Source organism: Lithobates pipiens, unplaced genomic scaffold (genome assembly GCF_037356315.1).
Source record: "Lithobates pipiens isolate NorthernLeopardFrog02 unplaced genomic scaffold, aLitPip1_a1.2 Scaffold_28, whole genome shotgun sequence".
In the NCBI taxonomy this organism is placed as follows: Eukaryota; Metazoa; Chordata; class Amphibia; order Anura; family Ranidae; genus Lithobates; species Lithobates pipiens.
In genome coordinates this window covers 226390453-226408621 of record NW_027507789.1, presented here as the reverse complement: position 1 = coordinate 226408621, position 18169 = coordinate 226390453, and the positions used below count along the sequence as shown (strand labels likewise).

Genomic DNA, 18169 nt, shown 5'->3' with positions numbered 1-18169 from the left:
ACTCATAAATGTGATAGAAGAAAAAATGTAGCACTAGAAAGTGAAATCAAATGTGCAAAAACACAAACAAGAGTCCATTAAAAGTCCCTCCTAAACGGTGATGGGCCACCAGGGCTCAGAAATCAATCCTGGGGAAGGGGAGTCAGTGGTCAGCTTATGCTTGATGGAATTGTGACATCCACAATAATCGAAGAAGATGGAATACTCTTACCAGAGTTGGTGGACCTGTATGTTAACGACACCAGATCTTAAAGGCATGAAGCGATAATGTCCTTCGAGTGGTCTGAGAAACATACATCTTGGTTTAATGGGAGCCTGAGCTTTGAACTGCCGAATTTTCCAGATGATTGCGGACGGCGAGAGATCCTATACAGCCAGCTTCTTCCAAGCGATTATCACTTCATGCCTTTAAGATCTGGTGTCACTGACATACAGGTCCACCAACTCTGGTAAGAGTATTCCGTCTTCTTCCATTGTTGTGGATGTCACTGTTCCATCAAGCATAAGCTGACCACTGACTCACCTTCCCCAGGATTGATTTCTGAGCCCTGGTGGCCCATCACCATTTAGGTGGTACTTTTAGTGGACTCTTGTTTGTGTTTTTGCACTATTTGATTTCACTTTCTAGCGCTACATTTTTTTCTTCTATAGAAAATAAATACTTATTTGATCTTTAGCTCCATCTAGTGGCCATAATGCGATGATTTCTTTATTCCCGTGTTTCTAATAAATGAAGAACCTTCAACCTGCAGGGGCGTCAAACTCAATTTCAATTATAAGCAGATGTCCAGTGCACCACACCCCCTTACATCAGAAGTCAAGAGTCCCCCAATCTCCTTTATATCTCCTTTATACCCCCTCTTACCTTGGAAGAAGCTTGGGGTGGAGATGTGAAGCAGAAAGTGCAGGATCTGGAGGAGGGCTGGAGTCAGCTGCCAGAGTCTGCTGAATGCTGAGACTAGGTGGCAGAGATGAGGGGGGGGAGGGGTGCTGCGGCTTCACAGAGAGGCGCAGGATCTGTAGGAAGAGTTTTGTCTTCTTCTCTGCAGCCTACTATTGAGATAAAGTGTGGGTGGATATTAGGGTGGTGCTGCAGGTGCAGGAGAGGTGCGAGGGACACATGAAATGGCCTTTAAGGCTGGATTCGGCCCACAGGCTTTGTGTTTGACACATGGGAGGGCTGTAGAGAAAATAGCCCAGTCAGGACCGTTTTTAAGGCAGGGCAAAAGGAGCAACTGCCCTGGGCCCCATCATTGTTGTGGGGCCAGAAGCAGCTGCCTCATGCTTGCCAACTATCCCAGTTTAAATTCTCTTATCCCTTGAAGTTTTAGTCCCGTGATGTGTTCAGATATCGCAGTGTACACTTCTGCTACTGTTGCCCAGCTCTGCTCTGTTGCCATATACAGATGGCTCACCTGAAGACCCTGTGTATACATGTAAATAACCTGCATTGGTATTTAAATAGTGGTGGCATTAATATGTAAATAGTAGTGGGCCGCGGCATTGATATGTAAATGGTGGTAGCATTCATATGTATATCATGTCCCCCTGAGGTCACATCCACCATTATTTCTGCTGAATGCTGCCCACTGGTGAGGTAAAGGATCATGTTTGAATGTCCTGCCTACAACTGTGGTCATTAAGCCTGTTCTGCAAAAGTAAGCAGGTGGAACCCTTCTTCAAAATAACATGGTGCCACAGCACCCTGAATTTTGGTGCATGTGAATAAGCAGGCAGGCAGTGAGGAGATGATGTGTTGTAACCTTTAGCAACCAATCAGTGAGCAGTAATGCTGTGCACTAACCTCTTGCAACCAATCAGTGAGCAGTAATAATTTGCAGTAACCTCTTACAACCAATTAGTGAGTGGTATAGATGTTCAGTAACCTCTAGCAATCAATGAGTGAGCAGTAATAATGGGCAGTAACCTTTAACAACCAATTAGTGAGTGGTACAGATGTTCAGTAACCTCTAGCAATCAGTGAGCAGTATTTAGGTACAGTAATCTCTAGCAACCAATCAACGAGCAGAAGTCATGTGCTGTAACCTCTAGAACAGGGATATGCAATTAGCAGACCTCCAGTTGTTGCAAAACTACAAGTCCCACAATGCTCTGCCTCTGGGTGTCATGCTTGTAGCTGTCAGAGTCTTGCTATGCCTCATGGGTCTTGTAGTTCTGCAACAGCTGGAGGTCCACTAATTGCATATCCCTGCTCTAGAAAATAACAGTGAGCCATAATGCGTGCTGTAACCTCTAGTAGCCAGTCAGTGGTCGGTAACGATACACTGTAACCTTTGGCAACCAATCGCAATCACTGCCTCATCTGATGAAGTAAACTGATTTTGAGTCTAGCTGCTATTTATTGTATGTCTCAAAGCATGTAGAGAGAGACATTTGCGTAGAAGAGGGGACCCAAGAAAATGTTTACCCCGGGTCCAGTCAATATTAAAGACGGCCCTGAGCCTAGTAACATTTGTTTTTGCCCCATACAAAGACTTAAGGGTGCCATTCCAGGCTATGGTAGATCCTCATCTGCTGTCAGTTTCAGTCGCTGGGAGTGCTCATCTCCACAAAAGTCAATGAAGGAAACAAAGTAAGTCCCAAGCCCTGCACATCACATAAAACCTTCATGTATGAAGTAGAAGCAGCCTCAGCCTAGACTCTGTCCAGGCCAAGCCTCCTACACATTTTTCCCCACCCATGGGCCTTAGTAATGGCTAAGCCCCATGACTAAGCCCTGTGGTCAGGACGAAACGCGTCAGTGGAGCATGGCCTTGACAGAGTCTAGGCTGAGGCTGCTACTACTTCTTACATGAGGGTTTTATGTGACTTACTTTTTTTGTTTTTTTGCACCCATTCTCACAGAACGAACGTAAATGCAGTTTCACAGGATAATAGCTCTGAAAATTAGAGCGTATGGATCTTCCAGAGACACCGAGAGCCATAGCAACTCTAAGAAGAAGAAAGCATCCAGGAAGGATTTTCATTATAAAATTGTTTGCCAAGGCCCCACTCCTTCAGGGCTTGTAAAATGCTGATGGAAGCGTATTGTGAACAAATAGAACCTGAGAGATCGTGAGGGGTAATGAACTGGATAATAAAACTCCCTTCTATCATCCAATGACTGGAGCAACTTCAAGTTTTATCCAGATTACCCCTCAAAATCTTTCTGCCCCAAATTGGTCAGACTGTGCAGCTGCCTCTATAACGAGTAGTGATGGGGCAGAAATGGCTTTATGCTCACCTCAACAATGGCAGAGTCAATGCTGGCTTGTAGAGAGATGAACCCCACTTTCCAGTATTCCAGGGGGTAACAGTTATAATTCAAATCATCACAGTAACCTGGAGGAACACACAGGTGAGCAAACAAAAAAAAGAACACCATGGACAGGAGATTCCCACTGACCCCCAATGTAAGGAGCATTCCTCCAACTGACCCCCAATGTAAGGAGCATTCCTCCAACTGACCCCCAATGTAAGGAACATTCCTCCAACTGACCCCCAATGTAAGGAGCATTCCTCCAACTGACCCCCAATGTAAGGAACATTCCTCCAACTGACCCCCAATGTAAGGAGCATTCCTCCAACTGACCCCCAATGTAAGGAGCATTCCTCCAACTGACCCCCAATGTAAGGAACATTCTTCCCACTGACCACCAATGTAAGGAGCATTCCTCCAACTGACCCCCAATGTAAGGAACATTCCTCCAACTGACCCCCAATGTAAGGAACATTCTTCCCACTGACCACCAATGTAAGGAGCATTCCTCCAACTGACCCCCAATGTAAGGAACATTCCTCCAACTGACCCCCAATGTAAGGAACATTCTTCTCACTGATCACCAATGTAAGGAACATTCTTCTCACTGATCACCAATGTAAGGAACATTCTTCTCACTGATCACCAATGTAAGGAACATTCTTCTCACTGATCACCAATGTAAGGAACATTCTTCTCACTGATCACCAATGTAAGGAACATTCTTCTCACTGATCACCAATGTAAGGAACATTCTTCTCACTGATCACCAATGTAAGGAACATTCTTCTCACTGATCATCAATGTAAGGATCATTCTTCTCACTGACCACCAATGTAAGGAACATTCTTCTCACTGATCACCAATGTAAGGATCATTCTTCTCACTGATCACCAATGTAAGGAACATTCTTCTCACTGATCACCAATGTAAGGAACATTCTTCTCACTGATCATCAATGTAAGGAACATTCTTCTCACTGATCACCAATGTAAGGAACATTCTTCTCACCGATCACCAATGTAAGGGACATTCTTCTCACCGATCACCAATGTAAGGGACATTCTTCTCACCGATCACCAATGTAAGGAACATTCTTCTCACTGATCACCAATGTAAGGAACATTCTTCCCACTGATCACCAATGTAAGGAACATTCTTCTCACTGATCACCAATGTAAGGAACATTCTTCTCACTGATCACCAATGTAAGGAACATTCTTCTCACTGATCACCAATGTAAGGAACATTCTTCTCACTGATCACCAATGTAAGGAACATTCTTCTCACTGATCACCAATGTAAGGAACATTCTTCTCACTGATCACCAATGTAAGGAACATTCTTCTCACTGATCACCAATGTAAGGATCATTCTTCTCACTGATCACCAATGTAAGGAACATTCTTCTCACTGATCACCAATGTAAGGAACATTCTTCTCACTGATCACCAATGTAAGGAACATTCTTCCCACTGATCACCAATGTAAGGAACATTCTTCCCACCGATCACCAATGTAAGGATCATTCTTCTCACTGATCACCAATGTAAGGAACATTCTTCTCACTGATCACCAATGTAAGGAACATTCTTCCCACCGATCACCAATGTAAGGATCATTCTTCTCACTGATCACCAATGTAAGGAACATTCTTCTCACTGATCACCAATGTAAGGAACATTCTTCTCACTGATCACCAATGTAAGGATCATTCTTCTCACCGATCACCAATGTAAGGAGCATTCTTCTCACCGATCACCAATGTAAGGAACATTCTTCCCACTGATCACCAATGTAAGGAACATTCTTCCCACCGATCACCAATGTAAGGATCATTCTTCTCACTGATCACCAATGTAAGGAACATTCTTCTCACTGATCACCAATGTAAGGAACATTCTTCTCACTGATCACCAATGTAAGGAACATTCTTCTCACTGATCACCAATGTAAGGAACATTCTTCTCACTGATCACCAATGTAAGGAACATTCTTCTCACTGATCACCAATGTAAGGAACATTCTTCTCACTGATCACCAATGTAAGGAACATTCTTCCCACTGATCACCAATGTAAGGAACATTCTTCCCACCGATCACCAATGTAAGGATCATTCTTCTCACTGATCACCAATGTAAGGAACATTCTTCTCACTGATCACCAATGTAAGGAACATTCTTCCCACCGATCACCAACGTAAGGATCATTCTTCTCACTGATCACCAATGTAAGGAACATTCTTCTCACTGATCACCAATGTAAGGAACATTCTTCTCACTGATCACCAATGTAAGGATCATTCTTCTCACTGATCACCAATGTAAGGAACATTCTTCTCACTGATCACCAATGTAAGGAACATTCTTCTCACTGATCACCAATGTAAGGATCATTCTTCTCACTGATCACCAATGTAAGGAACATTCTTCTCACTGATCACCAATGTAAGGAACATTCTTCCCACCGATCACCAATGTAAGGAACATTCTTCTCACTGATCACCAATGTAAGGAACATTCTTCTCACTGATCACCAATGTAAGGAACATTCTTCTCACCGATCACCAATGTAAGGAACATTCTTCTCACTGATCACCAATGTAAGGAACATTCTTCTCACTGATCACCAATGTAAGGATCATTCTTCTCACTGATCACCAATGTAAGGAACATTCTTCTCACTGATCACCAATGTAAGGAACATTCTTCCCACCGATCACCAATGTAAGGAACATTCTTCTCACTGATCACCAATGTAAGGAACATTCTTCTCACTGATCACCAATGTAAGGGACATTCTTCTCACTGATCACCAATGTAAGGAACATTCTTCTCACCGATCACCAATGTAAGGAACATTCTTCTCACTGATCACCAATGTAAGGAACATTCTTCTCACTGATCACCAATGTAAGGAACATTCTTCTCACTGATCACCAATGTAAGGAACATTCTTCTCACTGATCACCAATGTAAGGAACATTCTTCTCACTGATCACCAATGTAAGGAACATTCTTCTCACTGATCACCAATGTAAGGAACATTCTTCTCACTGATCACCAATGTAAGGAACATTCTTCCCACTGATCACCAATGTAAGGAACATTCTTCTCACTGATCACCAATGTAAGGAACATTCTTCTCACTGATCACCAATGTAAGGAACATTCTTCTCACCGATCACCAATGTAAGGAACATTCTTCTCACTGATCACCAATATAAGGAACATTCTTCCCACTGATCACCAATGTAAGGAACATTCTTCTCACTGATCACCAATGTAAGGAACATTCTTCTCACTGATCACCAATGTAAGGAACATTCTTCTCACTGATCACCAATGTAAGGAACATTCTTCTCACTGATCACCAATGTAAGGAACATTCTTCTCACTGATCACCAATGTAAGGAACATTCTTCTCACTGATCACCAATGTAAGGAACATTCTTCTCACTGATCACCAATGTAAGGAACATTCTTCTCACTGATCACCAATGTAAGGAACATTCTTCCCACTGATCACCAATGTAAGGAACATTCTTCTCACTGATCACCAATGTAAGGAACATTCTTCTCACTGATCACCAATGTAAGGAACATTCTTCTCACTGATCACCAATGTAAGGAACATTCTTCTCACTGATCACCAATGTAAGGAACATTCTTCCCACTGATCACCAATGTAAGGAACATTCTTCCCACCGATCACCAATGTAAGGATCATTCTTCTCACTGATCACCAATGTAAGGAACATTCTTCTCACTGATCACCAATGTAAGGAACATTCTTCCCACCGATCACCAACGTAAGGATCATTCTTCTCACTGATCACCAATGTAAGGAACATTCTTCTCACTGATCACCAATGTAAGGAACATTCTTCTCACTGATCACCAATGTAAGGATCATTCTTCTCACTGATCACCAATGTAAGGAACATTCTTCTCACTGATCACCAATGTAAGGAACATTCTTCTCACTGATCACCAATGTAAGGATCATTCTTCTCACTGATCACCAATGTAAGGAACATTCTTCTCACTGATCACCAATGTAAGGAACATTCTTCCCACCGATCACCAATGTAAGGAACATTCTTCTCACTGATCACCAATGTAAGGAACATTCTTCTCACTGATCACCAATGTAAGGAACATTCTTCTCACCGATCACCAATGTAAGGAACATTCTTCTCACTGATCACCAATGTAAGGAACATTCTTCTCACTGATCACCAATGTAAGGATCATTCTTCTCACTGATCACCAATGTAAGGAACATTCTTCTCACTGATCACCAATGTAAGGAACATTCTTCCCACCGATCACCAATGTAAGGAACATTCTTCTCACTGATCACCAATGTAAGGAACATTCTTCTCACTGATCACCAATGTAAGGGACATTCTTCTCACTGATCACCAATGTAAGGAACATTCTTCTCACCGATCACCAATGTAAGGAACATTCTTCTCACTGATCACCAATGTAAGGAACATTCTTCTCACTGATCACCAATGTAAGGAACATTCTTCTCACTGATCACCAATGTAAGGAACATTCTTCTCACTGATCACCAATGTAAGGAACATTCTTCTCACTGATCACCAATGTAAGGAACATTCTTCTCACTGATCACCAATGTAAGGAACATTCTTCCCACTGATCACCAATGTAAGGAACATTCTTCTCACTGATCACCAATGTAAGGAACATTCTTCTCACTGATCACCAATGTAAGGAACATTCTTCTCACCGATCACCAATGTAAGGAACATTCTTCTCACTGATCACCAATATAAGGAACATTCTTCCCACTGATCACCAATGTAAGGAACATTCTTCTCACTGATCACCAATGTAAGGAACATTCTTCTCACTGATCACCAATGTAAGGAACATTCTTCTCACTGATCACCAATGTAAGGAACATTCTTCTCACTGATCACCAATGTAAGGAACATTCTTCTCACTGATCACCAATGTAAGGAACATTCTTCTCACTGATCACCAATGTAAGGAACATTCTTCTCACTGATCACCAATGTAAGGAACATTCTTCTCACTGATCACCAATGTAAGGAACATTCTTCCCACTGATCACCAATGTAAGGAACATTCTTCTCACTGATCACCAATGTAAGGAACATTCTTCTCACTGATCACCAATGTAAGGAACATTCTTCTCACTGATCACCAATGTAAGGAACATTCTTCTCACTGATCACCAATGTAAGGAACATTCTTCTCACTGATCACCAATGTAAGGAACATTCTTCTCACTGATCACCAATGTAAGGAACATTCTTCTCACTGATCACCAATGTAAGGAACATTCTTCTCACTGATCACCAATGTAAGGATCATTCTTCTCACTGATCACCAATGTAAGGAACATTCTTCTCACTGATCACCAATGTAAGGAACATTCTTCTCACTGATCACCAATGTAAGGAACATTCTTCCCACTGATCACCAATGTAAGGAACATTCTTCCCACCGATCACCAATGTAAGGATCATTCTTCTCACTGATCACCAATGTAAGGAACATTCTTCTCACTGATCACCAATGTAAGGAACATTCTTCCCACCGATCACCAATGTAAGGATCATTCTTCTCACTGATCACCAATGTAAGGAACATTCTTCTCACTGATCACCAATGTAAGGAACATTCTTCTCACTGATCACCAATGTAAGGATCATTCTTCTCACTGATCACCAATGTAAGGAGCATTCCTCCAACTGACCCCCAATGTAAGGAACATTATTCTCACTGATCACCAATGTAAGGAACATTCTTCTCACTGATCACCAATGTAAGGAACATTCTTCTCACTGATCACCAATGTAAGGAACATTCTTCTCACTGATCACCAATGTAAGGAACATTCTTCTCACTGATCACCAATGTAAGGAACATTCTTCTCACTGATCACCAATGTAAGGATCATTCTTCTCACTGATCACCAATGTAAGGAACATTCTTCTCACTGATCACCAATGTAAGGAACATTCTTCTCACTGATCACCAATGTAAGGAACATTCTTCCCACTGATCACCAATGTAAGGAACATTCTTCCCACCGATCACCAATGTAAGGATCATTCTTCTCACTGATCACCAATGTAAGGAACATTCTTCTCACTGATCACCAATGTAAGGAACATTCTTCCCACCGATCACCAATGTAAGGATCATTCTTCTCACTGATCACCAATGTAAGGAACATTCTTCTCACTGATCACCAATGTAAGGAACATTCTTCTCACTGATCACCAATGTAAGGATCATTCTTCTCACTGATCACCAATGTAAGGAGCATTCCTCCAACTGACCCCCAATGTAAGGAACATTATTCTCACTGATCACCAATGTAAGGAACATTCTTCTCACTGATCACCAATGTAAGGAACATTCTTCTCACTGATCACCAATGTAAGGAACATTCTTCTCACTGATCACCAATGTAAGGAACATTCTTCTCACTGATCACCAATGTAAGGAACATTCTTCTCACTGATCACCAATGTAAGGAACATTCTTCTCACTGATCACCAATGTAAGGAACATTCTTCTCACTGATCACCAATGTAAGGAACATTCTTCTCACTGATCACCAATGTAAGGATCATTCTTCTCACTGATCACCAATGTAAGGAACATTCTTCTCACTGATCACCAATGTAAGGAACATTCTTCTCACTGATCACCAATGTAAGGAACATTCTTCCCACTGATCACCAATGTAAGGAACATTCTTCCCACCGATCACCAATGTAAGGATCATTCTTCTCACTGATCACCAATGTAAGGAACATTCTTCTCACTGATCACCAATGTAAGGAACATTCTTCCCACCGATCACCAACGTAAGGATCATTCTTCTCACTGATCACCAATGTAAGGAACATTCTTCTCACTGATCACCAATGTAAGGAACATTCTTCTCACTGATCACCAATGTAAGGATCATTCTTCTCACTGATCACCAATGTAAGGAACATTCTTCTCACTGATCACCAATGTAAGGAACATTCTTCTCACTGATCACCAATGTAAGGATCATTCTTCTCACTGATCACCAATGTAAGGAACATTCTTCTCACTGATCACCAATGTAAGGAACATTCTTCCCACCGATCACCAATGTAAGGAACATTCTTCTCACTGATCACCAATGTAAGGAACATTCTTCTCACTGATCACCAATGTAAGGAACATTCTTCTCACCGATCACCAATGTAAGGAACATTCTTCTCACTGATCACCAATGTAAGGAACATTCTTCTCACTGATCACCAATGTAAGGATCATTCTTCTCACTGATCACCAATGTAAGGAACATTCTTCCCACTGATCACAAATGTAAGGAACATTCTTCTCACTGATCACCAATGTAAGGAACATTCTTCTCACTGATCACCAATGTAAGGAACATTCTTCTCACTGATCACCAATGTAAGGAACATTCTTCTCACTGATCACCAATGTAAGGAACATTCTTCCCACCGATCACCAATGTAAGGAACATTCTTCTCACTGATCACCAATGTAAGGAACATTCTTCTCACTGATCACCAATGTAAGGGACATTCTTCTCACCGATCACCAATGTAAGGAACATTCTTCTCACCGATCACCAATGTAAGGAACATTCTTCTCACTGATCACCAATGTAAGGAACATTCTTCTCACTGATCACCAATGTAAGGAACATTCTTCTCACTGATCACCAATGTAAGGAACATTCTTCTCACTGATCACCAATGTAAGGAACATTCTTCTCACTGATCACCAATGTAAGGAACATTCTTCTCACTGATCACCAATGTAAGGAACATTCTTCCCAATTTTTCTTTATTAAAAGTCTTGCAATCATTAAGCATAAAATCACAATATATAAATATACATAAATATATACATATTTACATAAATTAAAATAAATATAGCAAAACTGCTCTCAAACCCAAAAAAAAAAAAAAAAAAATACTTTACAGCAATAACATAAATCCTATTACGACTCACACCATTACACCAGACATCAAACTTGTGAGGTTAAGAAACAATCCCGCACCTATTATGCATGCAGCCCTTCTTCAAAAAGAAGATACTAACCAACAAAAGCTAAGGGAGTGAAAGAACCAGAAAAAGAAAAGAGCTCCTCACCCAGAGATGGGCAGTTCACCAAAGGCAGGTCTGATATTCCTCCACGCCCTTATCCAGACTGCCCGAGGCTCCCTGCCCTTCTCAAGACCCCGAATTTTCCCAACCTCACCCAGAATATCGTGCACCACCACCTCAACAGAGAGGACTTTCTTCCGCAGGGTAATCTGGCACCGTGCATTCCATGTGAAGTAACGGACAACTATACTAACTAAAAACAGTGTATCCAAATCAAAATCCCAGTGAGTCGGGAATGCCCCATACACCCACTCCGCATAACTCATGCGATAGAAAAAGGGGATGCCTAGAGCCCTCCCCACCCTTTTATACACCTCTATGTTAAAGGGACACTGGAGCAAAAAGTGGTCCATAGACTCCACTTTACCAACACACTCCGCTCTAGGACAATCCCGATCATCCACAGGGCGATGCTTCAAGTTCCCTCTCACATAGAGCCTTCCATGGAAGGCGAGCCAGGCTTGATCCCTAAACTTCAAGGGGATTCTTTCTAAATTGATTAAACGCAACCCCTCCCTCATTACAGAGCCTGGGCAATCCCTTAAGGCCAGTGACACACTGAAAGCAGAGCCCAAAATCCTCTTCTCCAGAAGCTTTCTGGGGAGGGACTTGATATCCTCCACTGTCACCTGCCACTGCCGAAGTATTTTCAGACACGGGGCAACATAAGCCGGGAGCTTGCCATGTCGGACTCTCAGACTTTTCACTGGCCCGCCATCTTCCCAGCATCGCAGAAAAGGCCTAAAACAAGATTGAAAAATACCCACCCATCCCGGCGGGTTCTCTGCTAGCATGTTACCAAGATTATACTTTAAAAACAGCAGAGAAAAGAAAACTATTGGGTTGACCATTCCTAGGCCACCCTCCCGCCTAGACAGGTAAGTTACATTGCGTTTGATCAGGTTCAGCCTACTTCCCCATAACAGTTGGAAAAAGCAGCTGTACACCCTTGCATAGAGAGATACTGGCAAGATACAGACGAAGCTGACATATAAAAAAATTGGGACCAGGTACGTTTTGATCAAGTCAACCCTCTCCCTCAATGAAAGCTTCCATTTCTTCCAGCTTGCTACTTTGGCATTGGCACACACCAACCTGCTTTCCCAATTTCGATGACCATAGTCACCAGGACCAAATTTGATGCCCAACACTTTAATTTCCTGCTGGGGCTCTGGGAAGGCATCCGGAAGTTCGAAGCTTTCACCTTCATCACCCATCCAGAAAACTTCACTCTTTTCATGGTTGACTTTAGAACCAGAAGCCTCCGTGTACTGCTCTATCATAGAGACCACCTCCTGCGCCTCCTCCGTTCCAGAGACAATAACAGACACATCATCGGCATAGGCCACGACCTTCAAAGGTGGCACACCAGCAATGCCCAAAGGCACCCCGCACAAAGATCCACTCTCTAGCCTTCTTATGAAGGGGTCGATTGCGAATACATATAACAGGGGGCTCAGAGGACATCCCTGGCGCACACCAGAGCCAACCTCAAAAGGCCGTCCAACCCAACCATTAACCAGTGGGAAGCTCTCAGCCCCTTTATATAATGTCTTCAGCCAATCTATAAACCTCCCCTGCAGGCCGTATCTACCAAGTAGCAAATACAGGTACTCGTGATTGACTCTATCAAAAGCCTTTGCCTGATCCAATGCCAGCAAGTACTTTCTCCATCCAGCAGCCCTGCATCGTTCCAAAGCCTCCCGGACAGCTAAAACCGCTGAAAAGGTACTTCTACCTTGGACCGAGCAGTGCTGATGACTGGACAACAAATCGCCTGCCACTGACGACAAGCGCCAAAAAAGAATCTTCGCCAAGATCTTTCTATCAACATTGAGAAGACTGATGGGGCGCCAGTTCTCAATCATTGAGGGGTCTTTACCTTTTGACAGAAGAATCACAGCTGATTGCCTCATGGAGGGAGGGAGCGAACCCTCTTCTAGACAGCTGTTATAAACCTCCGCTAAAAAGGGAGCCAGAATGGACTTAAAACACTTGTAGAATTCAGCTGTCAACCCATCTGGCCCAGGCGATTTTTTGGTAGCCAGCTTCTCTATAGCATGAACTACCTCATCCACTGAAATTGGTTCTGTCAAATCCATCAAAGGCAATGTACCATTTCCCAATCCTGGAGTAGAATCCAGAAAGCTTTCCATCTTGTCCCGACAAAGGTCCTTTCTTCCCAGAAGGTCTGCATAATATGATCTGAAGATCTCCAGGATCCCTGATCTGGACTTCACCAGGGAACCCGTACTATCCCTCAGGCCTATGACCGTCTTAACTGCTATGCCTTGCTTACAGTTCTGGTAAGGATCAGGCGAGTGATATTTTCCATAATCCCTCTCCAGAACCAAGGAGGCATGCCGGTCGTATTGACACTTTCTAAGAAGAAACTTCACCTCAGAGATCTCCCCTGGATCTCCTCTATACGAGACAAGACGATCAAGCTTCCTCCGCAAATGCTGGTAGGCAATGTACATACCAAGCTGCTTCTTCTTACTTATGGCCTTGAAAAGTCCAATCGCCCTTTGTTTCACAAGTTCCCACCACTCTGACTTACTGCTGCAAAAGTCCAGAATAGAAACCTGTGCCTGGAAAAAATCCTCAAAGGATTGTCTTACCTCTACGTCTTCCAGGAGAGCCGAATTCAGTTTCCAGGTACCCCTTCCCCTGGGTGGAGTGTCCGAGGCATTCAGATTCACAGACAGCATACAGTGGTCAGAGAACTCCACCACCCTCAACTCAGGAGCCGAGAAAGCAGAGTTCTCCTTTAAAAAAAACCTATCTATCCTACTCTGACTATTCCCTCTCTGAAATGTGAATCCCGTGCTGCCAGGGCAGTGCTTAATATGCACATCTACCAGGCCTGCTTGTCTCACCATATCTCTAAGAAAAACGCTATCGTACGCCAGCCTGTCTATGGAGCCTCTCCTGTCTTCAGGCCTAATTATGGTGTTAAAATCACCTCCAAAGACAACCTGCTGGGACGTAAAAAGGAAGGGCTTGATCTCTGTGAGGAGGCATTTCCTGCCCCATCTTGACTGCGGTCCATAGATATTGATCAGACGCAGGTCCTGCCCCCTAACAGAGACGTCCAAGACCATGCATCTCCCAATCTCTACCTCAATTACCCGCCGGCACGTTACCATATCGGTTTTAAAAAGGACTGCAACTCCGCTGCAGGGCTCTGCCGCAAGAGACCAAAAGGAGGGACCGCATCTCCACTCCCTTTTTGCTAGATGGACATCGGCCAAAGTATTGAGCCAGGTCTCTTGCAAAAATAAAATCTCGGCATCAAACTCGCTGAGCAAAAATAAGGCAATATCACGAGCTCTTGCAGATTTCATGCTGGCGACATTAATGGTCGCCACCTTTATCGGAGTGGGAACTGCCATCAGGATGATTGGGGTAGTCGTTTCTTAACCTTTGCCACACTCTCATCACCAGAAACAGCTCTCTTCAAACTATGTGACTCCCCCTCATCCATGGATGATAAAGAAAAAGATAAATCAGACATCCCATCACCTGACAAAACTGAAAAAGGGTTACCAGGAGGAACCCCTCCTGGGTCCGACTCTGAGGAAGAAATGACCACCTTATTTGTCTTCCTCTTCTTCTTTTTCTTCCTCCTAAACGTCTCCCACCCCTCATCATCTGAATCCCCCTCAACAGAGGGTGAGACATGGGATATGGACACCCTTCCATCAGCCCCACCCCCATCCAGCACCCCCACATTCCCCTGACCACGTTTGCGCTGCCGAGGGACGGGGACTGGAGGCTGAGAAGGAAGATCCGCTAAACCTGCCCCCCCAGCAGCTTCCGCTAGTCTGGAGGACCTACGTACAGCAGGAATAGGGACCACCACATGGGGGACAGACTTAGGGACCACATCACTAGAGGGGACAGAATCTGAAGCAACAGATGGAACTGACACAGGAGGGACAGACTCAGGGACAACATTACCAGGGGGAACAGAACCTGAAACAGATGGAACTGACACAGGAGGGACAGACTCAGGGACCACATTACCAGGGGAAACAGAACCTGAAACAGATGGAACAGACACAGGAGGGACAACAACAGTTCCAGCGGCCTCATCCTCCTTATCCAACCTCTGCAGCTCAGCCTCCAATCCTGGCAGGTTATGTAAAGCCTCTGGACACTTACTGTAAGGATGGCCAAGCTGTTGGCACAGATTGCACCGAATTTGGGTACAATCCTTTGCCAAATGGTCCAGACCCTGGCATAGCGAACACTTTTTACGCGTGCAGGTAGAGGCAAAATGGCCCTTTTCACCACATTTATTGCAGACTTTGGGCTGTCCCTGGTAAAATATAGTCAGCCGATCTCTTCCCAGGAAAGCTGAACAGGGCAGATGTTGGACTACATTGCCCAGCACCCCCAGTTTTAGTGACACCGTCCAGGCCCCTGTCCATATCCCATGTTCATCCAGGACCTTCCGCAGTGGAGTGAGGACCTCACCATATCGGCGTAGCCATACTATCAAATCAGCCTCTGGTATGGATTCGTTGCGCACCAGGATGGTCACCGATTTTATCAGGGGCTGCCTGGAAATCACATTTGGCACCAAACCACTCCACTGCGAAAGGCCCTGGCACCTCCTATGTCGCTCCCAAAATAAATCCAACCCCTCAGGTTTAACAAAAGATAAATCAAACTCATAACTCCCCACTGGGCAAATCAAAGCAAAAATATCCACAGCTTTAAACCCCATTTCCAAAATCAACTCTGCCACCCTCCCCCTCACTGGTGGGGTCCCCTCCCCCTCCCACTTGAACTGAACCACATTCCTCCTCCTATACCCACCACCAAACCCCCCTATATTGTGACCACCAATATTTACAGCATTCCCCCCACCCTCCTTGGTGCGACTCCCCACAACAGATGCATAACTCCCCATATTCCTCCCAGCAGAAGAGATATTTGTGTGTTTTGAACTGTCTGAGACATCTTTAGCAGATATCGATTGTACAGATTTGGTCTGTACAATCGATGAGTCTTTCCTCTGAGCAGAGAGAGAAATGTCATTTTTGTTTTTCCCAGCAGTATTAACCCCTCCACCATCAACACCACCACCACCCACCACATTCATTGTTTTATCATGACTGTCATTGTCAATACTTGCTGGTATATTCACATGTCCTGCAGTCTTCCTAGCAGTGTCAGTTCCCACTGCTGTGCTGGTGGAATCTTCATCTGGCCTGTTCTCTTCCAACAGGACAGGACTTTCTGCAGAGGACAGTGCAGGCTGGACTGACACATCCATGGCTTCCATTGCACATGGTGCAGTATACTGATCCCCTCCCCCACCAGCATCAATCAGCTCTGCTGGAGCACAGAGAGGCTCAGGTGAAGCAATCACATTGCAGGTGTCAGACACAGTGTGTGAAACACATGCAGCAAATGTGGTAGTGGAACTACAGGTCTCAGCACATGCAGGTGCAGCAACATCCATGTTCAGGGGATTTGGTGCAGGTCCATCCCCATTCCCTGGCTGATTTTTCTGAACATCCTCCGGGACCTCTGATGGATTATCAGACATTACAAGCTTGCCTCCTCTCAGGGGGGATTCCATCCGCTGGATAAAGGTCAGGGTGCCATTCTCACTCTCAACCCCCTGGCTGGTTGCCGCTGGCGACTCCAAGGCCTTACATGGGGGGAGAGGAGCAGAGGCAGATGGACCCGGGTCATCCATATGCTGAGGCTGATCCACTGAACATGCTGAGGACTGGCTGACAAACCTTCTCTCGTTTTCAAACTTTTCTTTAAATGCTCCACTTTTTTCTTTTAGTTTTCCCAACAATAAAGTTTGCTGCTTCACTTTTTCCTCTAATTCCTGTAGCTCAGGCTTCATGGCGGTGCGATTCTTACTCCAGGCCTGGAAGTATTTGGCTTTGAAGTTCTTAAGCTCCGCTCTCAAAACCTTCAGCTTCTCCTCCGCTCTCCCAATCGCCCTAAAGCGATTAACAACCTTAAGGCTGAAGACACTGGCATCCATACCAGGGCCCGGACCCACAGACAGATCCTCCACCTCCTCCTCACTGGGCCCCGTGTCATCAGGGGGATCCATCTCAGGGCCTCCCCCAGGATCAGGCATTATTCCTGGGCCAAGCTAGCAGGCAAGGCCCAGGCTTGAAAAATGGGTGGTTCTCACAGAGAGCTCTTTGGGTGTGTCCTCCTCCTCCTTCCCACTGATCACCAATGTAAGGAACATTCTTCTCACTGATCACCAATGTAAGGAACATTCTTCTCACTGATCACCAATGTAAGGAACATTCTTCTCACCGATCACCAATGTAAGGAACATTCTTCTCACTGATCACCAATATAAGGAACATTCTTCCCACTGATCACCAATGTAAGGAACATTCTTCTCACTGATCACCAATGTAAGGAACATTCTTCTCACTGATCACCAATGTAAGGAACATTCTTCTCACTGATCACCAATGTAAGGAACATTCTTCTCACTGATCACCAATGTAAGGAACATTCTTCTCACTGATCACCAATGTAAGGAACATTCTTCTCACTGATCACCAATGTAAGGAACATTCTTCCCACTGATCACCAATGTAAGGAACATTCTTCTCACTGATCACCAATGTAAGGAACATTCTTCTCACTGATCACCAATGTAAGGAACATTCTTCCCACTGACCACCAATGTAAGGAACATTCTTCTCACTGATCACC

The 18169-nt window shown here is 44.2% G+C and overlaps 2 protein-coding genes across 2 annotated transcripts in view; both read right to left on the bottom strand.

Annotated features, from left to right (window-relative positions):
* The window catches only part of LOC143936205 (ABC-type organic anion transporter ABCA8-like), a 394203-nt gene that overhangs the window by 76983 nt on the left and 299051 nt on the right, over positions 1-18169 (bottom strand). The window lies entirely within an intron of this gene.
* LOC143936207 (ABC-type organic anion transporter ABCA8-like) overlaps positions 1-18169 on the bottom strand; it is a 110276-nt gene that overhangs the window by 75674 nt on the left and 16433 nt on the right. The window contains exon 5 of the mRNA XM_077460616.1: positions 3245-3342. Coding sequence (XP_077316742.1) covers positions 3245-3342 — 98 coding nt within the window. The remainder of the gene's footprint in view (positions 1-3244; positions 3343-18169) is intronic.